Source organism: Eptatretus burgeri, chromosome 15 (genome assembly GCF_056783735.1).
Source record: "Eptatretus burgeri isolate ZD-2024b chromosome 15, Ebu_testis_v1, whole genome shotgun sequence".
NCBI lineage: Eukaryota > Metazoa > Chordata > Myxini > Myxiniformes > Myxinidae > Eptatretus > Eptatretus burgeri.
In genome coordinates, this window is record NC_140975.1 from 54,206,391 (window position 1) to 54,218,454 (window position 12,064).

Sequence of the window (12,064 nt, forward strand, 5' to 3'; positions counted from 1 at the left end):
GGACATCATGTGGGAGGAAGGATTCAGTTCAGCAGATCATGTCTGGTTTATCAGCAGTAGCCTGAGTTGAGAGATCTGTTGGGTTGGAGTGAAGGCTTTTGATGTTGGAGGTACACACAGTTAGGAATAGGGGAGGAGGTGCTGTTGGAAGCGTGCAGGAATGTGGAGACGAGGTGTGGTGGAAGGGAGGTAGGGTGAGGTGAGGGGGAAGTGTGACATTTGGAAATGAGAGTGTGAAGATTAAACATGAAATTTATCATTTAAAGGATGTATATAATATGCATGGAGAGAAAAGAGAGGAGGAAGAAAATGGGGTAATTAAGAAAGAAATAGTTTGTGCCTCAATTACTTAAGAGATAAGATCAGAATGAGTTGAAAGGAAGAATACATTTTTATCATTTATTTGTTGTTGTTTGGAGAAGGAAGAAAGAATGCCTGTTTAACACTGGGAAGGCTGAACCAGCCAAGGCAGATGCTCAAGATCAAAGAACCAAACAGGCAAGCAGACATGACGATGAGCAGACGATACAAATAAGAAACAAAACCTAGAGTGGACAACAATCAACAGCAACAAAGACAAATCCGAACTGTTCAACTTTGAAAAATACTTTTAACTTTGGAAATCGTGAGATAAAGCTACCATACCCAGAAGCTGGAAACCGAGACATATGGTCCATTATGAGATGCCACTAACTCCCATGTAGATGTCAGGATCGGAATTTGGAATTTGTCTGGGATGCCAGGACACAATGGCCAACTCGTTTTGAAAGGTACCATGGCAGCTTTGATGTCCATCAGGGAATGCTAGCAGACAGGGTCCACCCCCTCCTCTGCCCCACCTCAAATTATAGTCTTCTGCTCATTGATGCTCATCTTCTGCTCATTGATGCTCATCTTCTGCTCATTGACCCTAAGCCCTGTGAAGCGCCAGCATGGCAGTTTATCGTCACGCAAGGAATCAAACCTATATTAAACAGTTAAAACCTCTGAGTAATCCCAATAGTTTAATTGGTAATGTTTAAAAAGATCATGCTTTCTTTCTTGTTGCAGGTTTGCCACGAGCTTCTCCTACTACGGCCTTGCCATGAATCTGCATGGTTTTGGTTTTGAGATCTATATTGTTATGCTCATGTTTGCTGTGGCAGATTTCCCAGCAAAACTGGGAGCTTTTGTTATCGCTTGTTATATTGGTCGTCGTGTTGCCCTGGCAACATTGCTGTTCCTTGCTGGTGGTGCGTGTCTGGCACTGGTCTTCATTCCTCAAGGTCTGTCTGAACATTCAGATTTTTGCAGTCATTATTATGGATGTCACCATCATGTCATGACTTACGAGTGTTTTTTTGAAAACTTCACAGCATGGTGCTTACATTAACGAAACATTCCATGTATGCTACTTACCCAGATTTGAGAATATTAAGAACCATCATGGCAGTGATTGGAAAAGGAAGTTTGGGGGGTTCGTTCAATGTTGTACTGCTACTCACTGGAGAGATGTATCCAACACTTATGAGGTACATATGAGGGAAGGAGTCTGGAGAAAAGGTGGGGGCAGGGTGTTAGAGGGTAGTATAGAAGCCAGGAGAAGGAATGAAAAATGGCAGATGTGGAACAAATTATGTGGGGGAGTCAATATTATACTATATTTGTATAAATCATATGAGGATGGCCCCTTGGTTTAAAAAAAAAGCAATTATTTGCTGTCATCACCAACCACCACACCTTTCTTCCCTGGAAACTTACTGTAGATTATGAGCTCCTATACTCATTTGAGTACATATGGGCCCAACTCGAGACATTTCTATATGACAGTCATCCAGCAGTCAAATATTGTTACCTATGTGTCATGTTTGGAAACAATTTTGTTTGAAACACTCACAGCTTTGAATAAATTATATGCTGGCCTCGCAGGATAGCCAAGAGGTATGTACCCTCCACATCTGAGCTATCTTGCTTGGGTTCGAATTTCAGCCCAGCTCTAAACGGTCACCCTGGTGTTTCACAGGCAGAGCAAGTCATCAATGTGTGTGCATCCCGAGGTTGGACGTTACACTGGGCATCCCGTCTGCCAGGATTAGTTGTATCCTTCGCGAAGAATAGGCGAGTTATCGCTAGAACCCTAAGCTCCAAATTCTCTCTTTGACCTACATGGGCCACTGCATCAGCGGCACAGCCGTGACCCCAGCACGTGATGCAATCAGCAGCTATTTTTGCATTTGAAAGGAAAAGAGATCTGATGCTCACATGTATCTCAGGGTGTGAGAACATCTTTCTTAAATGAGTCGTTAAGCCATGAATTGTATTTTTTCCTTAAATTTAATTTGTATTGTTAATTAGTAAAAACTTATGCCATTTTCCAGGCAGAATGCAATTGGCAGTGGATCAACAACAGCGAGAATGGGTGCCATGATAGCACCATTGGTGACCATCATGGGCGAGCTTTACCCATTGCTCCCCCAAATCATCTATGGTACCGTTTCTATAATAGCAGGGTTTTCCACTTTCTACCTGCCTGAGACACTTCACGTTCCATTGCCAGACACTATGGACGATGTGATGTTAAAATCATGGTGAGTATAATTTAATAATTTGTTTGTTTACAAAGTGTTAGACTCAAGGAGGTGGCAGGCACGTAATGTGATGTGGAGAAGCAAAGCAACATAGGGACAATGATTGATGTCGGGGAGAAAGGCGACATGCAGGAGAGAGAGAGGAGAAGGGAAGAACATAATAACCTGAGCGGAAGAGAGCTTGGATAGGCGAGTGTTCTTGGGGATAGAAAAGACCACTGGTAAAGATTTAGGATGATGATGCACTGTTACTTTGAAACATTGGAGGAAAGAGTGGGACTGGGGATGGTAACAAGTTATTAGCACACTCTGAATCATTGCCGACTATGAATGCCATGATGACATCTCCATGCTGTTTGTTATGTTTGCAATAACAACTGAAATCTCACCCTCAACTGCATTGTTTTCATTGGCCTAACCTCTCCCTCCACCCCTTGACTTCCTTTTCCCAACTTCGAAAAGTCAACCACCTTCCACCGGTGACATAATGGTGAGAACGTCCACTCTAATTCTGGGAGGTCATTGGTTCAAACCCTATCCAAGTCATACCATAGACTATAAAATGGTATGGGCTGCTTCCTCACTTGATGCTCAGCATTTAAAAAGGATAGAGCATGGACAAACACCTATGGGTTGGGCAATCATCATGCAAGGTTGATAGTCCGAATGGCCGACTGTGTTGAAGTGTCTTGTAAGGGATATGAGGTTACTTTTTCTCAGGTATGCCTTCCAGGAAGAAAAGGCAAGCTAAGCTTCAAGGCAACTGTCTCATCACAGCATTCGGGGTACCATTGGTGAGAGAAGAGTATGGTAACTGTACCTTCTATGGGATGAATCTGTACATTAGATAGAACAGGTTTCTGTGGAAGACTTCCCATGTCACATTAATATCAGCGGCAGCAAAAATAGGGGACCAGTCCTGAAATGAAGTGGCAGCTTACAGTCCCTGCCAGTCAACGTGAGTTGAAAAATTTGAAAAGGGACATTTGTTTTTAATCTTCCCACACTAAAGGACCTGAAAAGGGAAAAGTCAATCTGAGTTGAAAAAGGGAACTCATCTGACAAACTAGAAGGGCACTCGGTAGAGCGCATACCTCTGCCACGCAATGCCTGATCCACGAGAACATATCGGGCCCAATAATGTTTTGAGATATCATGCTGTATATTGTTTTTGGCCCTATCTCTCAATGGTGAAGAATCACTTTTTAATTAAATAATTAAAATTATCATATCCGGATCTGGATTCGGATCTTCACCAAAATCGAATCAATTCATCCTTGTCATACACCCAACCAGCCCACCAAGTTTCATGCGAATCCATCTGCAATCTTTTGAGATATTCTGCTATATATTGTTTTTGGCCCCATCTCTCAATGGTGAAGAATCTCTTTAAAAAATTCTAGTAGTCAGATGCAGATCTTCACCAAAATCTAATCAATTCTTCCTTTTCACAACATTTTGAAATATCCTGCTTGGAGACAGACAAACAAGCAGGGGTGAAAACATAACCTCCATCTATGTACTTTTGGTGATGGAGGTAATTATTTTATTTCTAAAAGAGGTATTTGTGCATTTTTATTTGGAGAGGATAGGGTAAGATTCAGAAAGATTGATGAAAAGCTTATTGGCAATTGTTTAAATATCTGAAGCTAATTGCATAATCATTCCTTTTTTGTTGTTAAATATTTTCATTCAATAATAGTATTCATTGCAAAACATAGTTCAGAAGCATCTATTCCCCTTAACTATCAAACTTTTTCCTGTTTATCTTGTTTAATTTAACTTTTAAATTTTGCTCCCTTATTACAGCCACATGAAGCGACAGGACGATCAGTCTGCTGGAGAGAAACAAGATGGTGCAAAAGAAAGTCCACTGTTGCAGAAAATTCCACCGAACAAAGATGTGAAATGCTCATTTGAAACATCAACAAATTCAGTCAAAATTGTGGAAGAAGTGATCATTTAATTTCGGGAACAGCACGACAAAGGAATCGGTAACGGCACTGCATTTGAGGTTGCAAATTAAAAAAAAAATGTGTTCACCTTTGTGTTCATTTGTAGATTCTGTTTTAAAAGGGGAACAAAAAAATAATAATTTTATGCAATTATCGTTGATGATAATTCTTAGTTCATTCGAAAACATGAAAAGTAAGTGATGTGTTGAAGGAAGGTACAGTATCTGTTTAAATAACTTGACCAATCTTCACCTTTTCTTTCTTTGTAATATTTTTATGGTGTAATTGTGGCATTGTTACATTGCAAGTAAACAGGAATACTTGATGTTCCTTAATTAAAAGAATGTGCTTTTACTGGTGACTTCGCTGTTTTCTGAGAATGACTCTATTGTTTGCATCGATTTTTCTCTATGGAGGAAATGGGAGGGAGACAAAAGTTATCAATATCGATAAAATTGATTTAATGCACGAAATAACACCGAGCTATAACATTGCAAAAGGATGCACTTCAATGTTGGCATTGTGTATATAGCATGTTAATTTAGAGATGGACCCATCATAAAAACTAAATCAGAACTTTTATTGTATTGATTATTGCCAATTGTGTACAATAGTTTGAAAAGATCTACTATACTTAATAAGAAAATACAACATATGCAGATTGGTGCATATGGTGCTTCCCTATTAATAAAAATTATTTATCAATACTAGTGAGGGACCCGGTGAAATGGCAATAATTGCTGAAAAGAGACATTGTCTCAGCTTGTCTTCTCGCACTCATCAGCACAATCGCAAGAATACCATAAGTCAAAGATCAAAGGTATTTATGCTCACTGGTGTTTTCCGATTTGTTCATAAGGCAGATGTTGATTGGTTAACCTTCATGCATGTCACAGCTGCGAGACAGAGAGGATAGGATAACCCAAGTCCCCACATTGCTGCAATACTTGTCGTATTCTTGTGATTGTCCTTCTGAATGCAAGACGAAAAGCTTAAACAATGTCTCTCTTTTCAGCGATATTTAAACTTTGTAGAACCAAGTGTTGAAAATAGTGAATTTGATTATTTGTTGACACACACCAGTTTTTTTTAAGTTGTCATTATCACTGACCATGTTGTGCCTCGTAGTCATGATGGAAGTTTCCTTGGGCCTTACTTATTGTCATGGCAAATGCTGGTAAAAATTGGTAATTGGCGACGATGTCACTGAAATGGTGTGGTCGAAATTTTTGGAAACAGCTCAGAGATGATGTAACTATGCAACAAATACCTTGTCAAAATAAAAAAAGACCAAAACGACAATTGCCAACTGAACGCACAATGTACAGTAGGAAGTGATGAGTTTTTCTTGTTTTTTTTTTAAATCAGAATGTTTGTCAAAGGTCAGCACTCAGGCAGTTATAAAGAAATTGTTTGCATGCATAAAATGGATGCTTACGGAGCAAGATGGTGAAGTGCAGGATCATTCTATTTTCTTTTAAGAAGTACGAGGACATGTTGAAAAGTAATGCTTCCGATTATTTTTCTCCAAAACAGGAAAATATATTTGAATGAAACAAGGACAGATACTAACATCAATCTTTATTCTACCGTGGTGCATATTTATTTATCAACCTAATCACCACTGCTGTTCACACATTTCTATCAACGTTCAAGTGGTTTTGTGACGCCATCACAATAGAGCTGTGTGTCCTGCTGACTTAACCAGTGCTTACTTCACAGTGGCCTTATTATCACAGTCAGAAGAAAAACGTTCTCCATGAAGCTGTTCCTTAAGTTTGGGGAAGGAATGAAAGTCTGATCAAGCCAAGTCAGAGCTGGTGATCCTTTGTGGTGGTACTCCATTGATTGTTACTCTCAGGATAGTAATGGTTCATCCAACTCTAATCTCCAGTCATCTCATCTCCATTCAGACATCCCAACTCTTATCTCCAGCGTTTCATGCCTTACAGCACTGACAATATCGTGCTGCCCTCTGCCATCTTGACCAACGTAGCAATGACATATCGAGTGTCCGAATCATGAAACTTCCCACCCAGTGGTGGGAAGACCTAATATGCAGACTGTGCTGTTTCATTCAAATATCCTTGCCTGTTTTCGAGAAAAACAAAAGGAGGCATTACTTTTTAACATGTGTGTATATATATATATATATATATATATATATATATATATATATATATATATATATATATATATATATATATATATATATATATATATATGATAGAAAGTTGGATGCCCAATTATAATGAAGCAGTCATAAGGAGATTTACCTCTGCAAAAAAAAAAAAAAATAGTTGGCGTATTTAACTGATGTATTTACATCAGGACTTGTCTTTACCACGTGACGTGTGTCATACTCCTCGGAACTCGTTCACCTCACTGAAAGTGTCCGTATTTCATCTTTTTATCTCAATTTGATGAAACAATTGCAACTTTTCATTGTGACATTGACTTTCGTCCGTATGAAAATAACTTTTTATTGCAAATATGGGGAAAACGCCGGAGCACAGTCGAAGCTTTCTGGAAAGATTGCGTGGAACATAAGCTGTATATCCTTTTCGTATTATAGATGTGCAATGTGTTTTATAAATAAACACTTTGCTTCACAGGTTGACTCCGATTGATGACTACACAAGTTGTGTTTGCCAAGTAGATATGAATGTATGTTCCTGGATAAATAAAGCAATATTGGTCTCAAATGCAGATATATGTTCAAAGAAAGCAATCTTCACCTTGAATGAACACTTAACATTAACCCTTACCCAAACCAGAACAATAAATCCTACCCCTTTTTTTGCTGCAGCAGATCGTTAACAGTGTCAGGTAGATTTGTGTTCCGTGTCTCAGGCAACATCATTGCCGCAAGTCCAGCAGACAAACACACAACAGAATATGTGATCTGTGGAATCAGGGGGTAAATGTCTCCGGAATGAATGACCAAGGGTGCCAGCATGGCTCCAACACGCGCCATGGTCGATCCTGCACCAATGCTGTTCTGTCTGCAAGACAGCGGTGATGTGATGGCTATTTCGAATTAAAACTTGAATATGTGAGTAACAGGACAAACTTGTTGCTTTTTTTACTTACCTTGTACGAGAAAACGGATGCATAAGTAATGAAAAACAAGACTACAGCTGATTAAAGAAGCAAACTCTCGGATTGTTACAAGACTGACAATGTGAATAATTAATATAGATATACAGAGTGCATGAACAAGACGCAAAAGGAAGAGATAAAGATGGCAGGAGGTAATAAAGAACAAACACACAGGAAAGAATATTCTGTTATATAAATGTAGCTATGACATATATGCTCAGTAACAACTACAGAGTTTATCGAACACATTACCCTGTGCAGTGTTTAAGTATATAATTCAATTTAAATAAAACAAGTAAAATAGGCATAAAATGTCATAGCCCCCATTATTTTAGTAATTTTGCTGGATGGAGTTAAAGGGACAGCCCATATTTATGTACAACTAAAATGGTCACCAGTTGGCCATATTGGATCTGATGTTGAAAAAAAAAATGACATGCTAATGTAAGCCATCATTCATTATCTGTCTACCAAGGTTAAACAACATTGGTAAATGCATGTTTGAGAAATGGTTGAGGAAGTGTTAAACATCGGGTGTTTTTGCAGCTAAAATGCCCATGAGTCCAGCAGTCGGCCATCTTTTATCTGATCACAAAACAAAGTTAGGTACAAGTGTATGCCATTGTGTACTGTGCTTGTGCCTAGCTTGAATAAAATCGGACCATGCATGTCGGAGAAATGGTTGGGAACATGTTTAAGTAACAAAATGGCCGCCAGTCGGTCATCTTGGACATCATCTCGAAACAAATTGAAATGCATATGTCCAGCAGACAAAGCCAAGTTTAAACAACATTGGTAAATGTATGTCTGAGAAATGGTTGAGGATGTTTTCAACATTGGTTGTTTTTTTTTTACAACCAAAATTGTCGTCAGTCAGCCATCTTGGATCTGATGTCAAAAAAAAAAAAATTTGCTCATGTGTTGCCTTTGTGCCAAGTATGAATAAATTGGTCCATACATGTACGAGACATGGTTGCGGACGCACACACGCCACACGCGTGCACGCACACAAGCACGCAAAAATCGAGACCGAATCCATAAGCCCCCATGTTGGACCAAGTCCAACGGGGGGCAATAATAATTTTAAAGATTGTTAAAAAAAAAATTCCAGAAGTTTAGCACTATTGAAGCACAGTCTTATTTATACACTACCCTTATGCACCACATTAGTTAATATGTTCAAGTCATGATAAACTGAAGGTTCTTGGAAGTGCAAACAAGGCGATTTGTGTTCTGCAGTGTTCAAGTATATAATAATTCAATTTAAATAAAATAAAGATTGCAAAAGTCATATAAATAAATTAATTCCAGAATTTACTGCCGTTTTTACCATTGTTGACGCAGTGTCGATTACACCACCCTATCTAACACATTGCATTCATTGCTTGCATCCATGACACATTGCATCCATGACACATCTAACACATTGTATCCATGCCTGTTACTTGTGTCTTTTAAAATCATCCTTAAAAACAGTAAGTTTCCTGTTTGGAATGATTTTCAGTTTTGTTTTTAACCGCCAGGCAGACAGAGTAAAAAATTTACCTTGTTTTCTCTGCACATGTGCGATCTCTGCACCTCTGCACATGTGCGATCGGGACGAATGCCAAGGCAAATTACTGTTAAACTACAGGTTTGTTTTCCGATTAGTGTACAAAATATAACATTCAATTTTAAAAAGTTGTTCCTCAATCATAAACTGTCGTTTGCAGACAGACAGATGGACAGATGAACAGACAGACATGAATCAATTGCTTAACCCCACTTTTCGCTTAATGTGCTTGGGGTAATAATGAATCAGATCTTGTCTTACCACCTCTTCCCTTCTTACTTTCATTCCTCACAAGACCTGCCTTGCCACACACACCCATCAATCAACTCATATCTTGAATTATCCTCCCCAAATCTAGTCTCTCTGTTCACCTTCACTCCTTTTTTCTCGTTTGTGAAATCCTCTCTTAAGTCAACTTGCAGATACCCATCTACGATGGGTATGGGGGACAGGAAGGATCACAATACTCAGTTATGGTAGTTTCTTTGGATGTTTTGCGCCGCATTCAAAAGCTCAATTCATATATGTGGCGCGTCTGGGTGCCCATGGTAGAGTTTGAGTCCGGTCGCTTTAGATTGTTGGGCTTGACACATATTGCTGGATGAGGAACACGAACGATTTGACATATTCATCGTTTCTATATTACCTCCATCAACAGATTAACAACATGGCAGGATAAAAGTCGTAAATGCCGAGTTGAACAAGCGTCCTGAACTCATGGACTTAGTTAAGTAAAGCACGTCGTCTGGGACCCGGCTGTCGGTTTGCAGCCGAACGCTGCGAATTGTGACGTCACCGATTCCTTCTTTGAAAACTCTATCTATATTGCGATTTTTTTGAATCCGTTATCGCCTGTGTAAATACATGGAACACATAATGTGAAGATTTCAGAAGTATGAACAGAATACGTTTGGAGAAAAGTGTGTTAGAAGTTCCAGGGTTACGCCCATTATATTATGATTCAATCTTATTCATTCCTGCAGTGTTTTAAGGTGACGCCTCACCGTAACCTTGTCTTGTCACACTTGCCCACCAATGGCCCTCACCTTACACTAATCCATAACTCCATTATTGAGATAAAACAAAGGGAAGTGTGCATGCTGCATACTCATGATATTGTCGCGGTGCTGGCGGTTAAGGTAAATCCCCCCGCCCAAATTTGTGCTGATGGGCGGTTAACACCGCCAACATGGATTGCCGAGCGGTTTTTCCTTAGGAGGCGGACACGTTGATCCTAGGAGATTAACAATATCCCCCTTCCGCCACGCGGCGGGGGATAAAAACATGCACGGAAGGGGTAGGGCGCGGCACTGGCGGAATACAGGGAGGTACAGGGAAGCACATGGGGGTTTATACTCGAACCCCACGACAAATGCATGGGCACATCAACTTAAAATAAACGTGGGAATTTAATGACAACAAAAATATTTACAAGGGGATAATGCAAAATGTAATGATAAATGAGAGATAAATTAAATCTAAAGTCGAGGCGTCTCAACACACAGACTTAAATACAGACAAGGGAAATGAAATTAAAGAAAATACTTCTAGTCTGTCTGCCGAATGAGGTGACCTCAAAGTCTCTGATAAAGTTTTTTTCTCTGTGAATGATTGTAGTATAGGGTCTAAGTTAACATCCTAGGGTGGGTGTGAAACTCTCACCCTTGGGCATTTTGAGAAATCCAAGATGGCGACCAAAATGGCTTCCGCTTTTAGAAATACTACGATGGTACCCCCAATTAATACTAGAGAGACATGTAGTACATCAAAATAGGGGATTTAGAGGATGCTCAATTCAGAAATTTAGCCTAGAAAACTGGGTATTTGTTATTTTTTGAGTTATTGGTGATTTTAGGAAGAAAATACTTTTGCGGAGAGGCCCATGGTGTCCAACACAAAATGTCATATGACTTCACTAACATGACAGCAACTACATATATTATAATAGGCCTACATAAGCCCAGTTTCTTCTTTGTAATTTGTTGCAGAAAGAGATATTTCCTGCTATTTACAGGCATAATATGTGTCAAGCAAGCACTGCATCAGTCAGGGCACTTTGAAGCTGTTTTGCTGAAAATTATCTGAATTGTGGAAATCCAACTGCTTCATGATTTTCAAAACTGATTTTGTAACAGAGAACAATTTTTTCAGGTCTTTCTGCATGATGGTGGTGGTGATGGTGCTTTTTAGAAGTAGATGCATGTGTGTGTAGATAAGAACAAAGGCTTCAAGTTTCGATGTGTGAGCAGAGACGAAAGTGCTTCAGAATTTTGAATATATATATATATATATATATATATATATATATATATTTTCTCCATGGATACACATATACATCCTTGTGCGAGACAAAATTATTATATCAGATGTTTGGCTGTCATGCACATTGTACACTTGTGCCATTTTCACTACAGGTACATAGCTACTAGCAGGAAGGAGTGCCTTCGAAGGAACAGAGACTTAGGAGCAAGCAGGGTATATCGTCTCAGCTCGACCACCAAGATATCACCACAGAAAGTTGTCTTGACTGCGTCCCAGAACAAGTCTGCCCTGATTGATCTTCTGTGTGAGGACCTCAGCAAGCACAAGGATGATTTCAAGCAACATCGCCTTGTCATCACTCGAAGCCGTCCTGTTCCAGTTGAGCTGCACAAAGGTCTGACAATACAGAGAAGAGATCTGGAGACCACCCAGGAAGAGGGTGACACCATCATTCTACATCAGCTGGCAGTTGTCAAACCACAGTCAGCCATAGTGGTGGCAGACGACACAGACATCTTTGTCTTGTGTGCCACTTCCATCATCTTGGGAAGATCACTTCACAGGTGTGGATGGTATCACCAATCAGGGGTCAGTCAGTGATTGACATCAATGCATCTGTAGCCAAT

At 39.6% G+C, this 12,064-nt stretch overlaps 2 protein-coding genes across 5 annotated transcripts in view; one reads left to right on the forward strand and one right to left on the reverse strand.

The window, feature by feature from the left end:
• Positions 1-4,876, forward strand: part of LOC147012190 (solute carrier family 22 member 6-B-like) — a 49,186-nt gene extending 44,310 nt beyond the window's left edge. For 2 of the 3 annotated variants that reach the window (XM_085856016.1, XM_085856015.1), the window contains exons 7-10: positions 1,051-1,265; positions 1,403-1,511; positions 2,358-2,567; positions 4,377-4,876. In XM_085856016.1, coding sequence (XP_085712142.1) covers positions 1,051-1,265; positions 1,403-1,511; positions 2,358-2,567; positions 4,377-4,533 — 691 coding nt within the window. In that variant the 3' untranslated portion in view covers positions 4,534-4,876. The remainder of the gene's footprint in view (positions 1-1,050; positions 1,266-1,402; positions 1,512-2,357; positions 2,568-4,376) is intronic. The other variant, XR_015051505.1, reaches the window with a different exon arrangement.
• LOC147012191 (solute carrier family 22 member 6-B-like) overlaps positions 4,511-12,064 on the reverse strand; it is an 89,831-nt gene continuing 82,277 nt past the window's right edge. Inside the window, exons 9-10 of one of the 2 annotated variants that reach the window (XM_085856017.1) lie at positions 7,315-7,527; positions 4,511-4,930 (exon numbers count right to left, since the gene is read on the reverse strand). In XM_085856017.1, the coding sequence (XP_085712143.1) occupies positions 4,858-4,930; positions 7,315-7,527 (286 nt within the window). In that variant the 3' untranslated portion in view covers positions 4,511-4,857. Of the gene's footprint in view, positions 4,931-7,313; positions 7,528-9,547; positions 9,607-12,064 lie in introns of those variants that run through there. The other variant, XM_085856020.1, reaches the window with a different exon arrangement.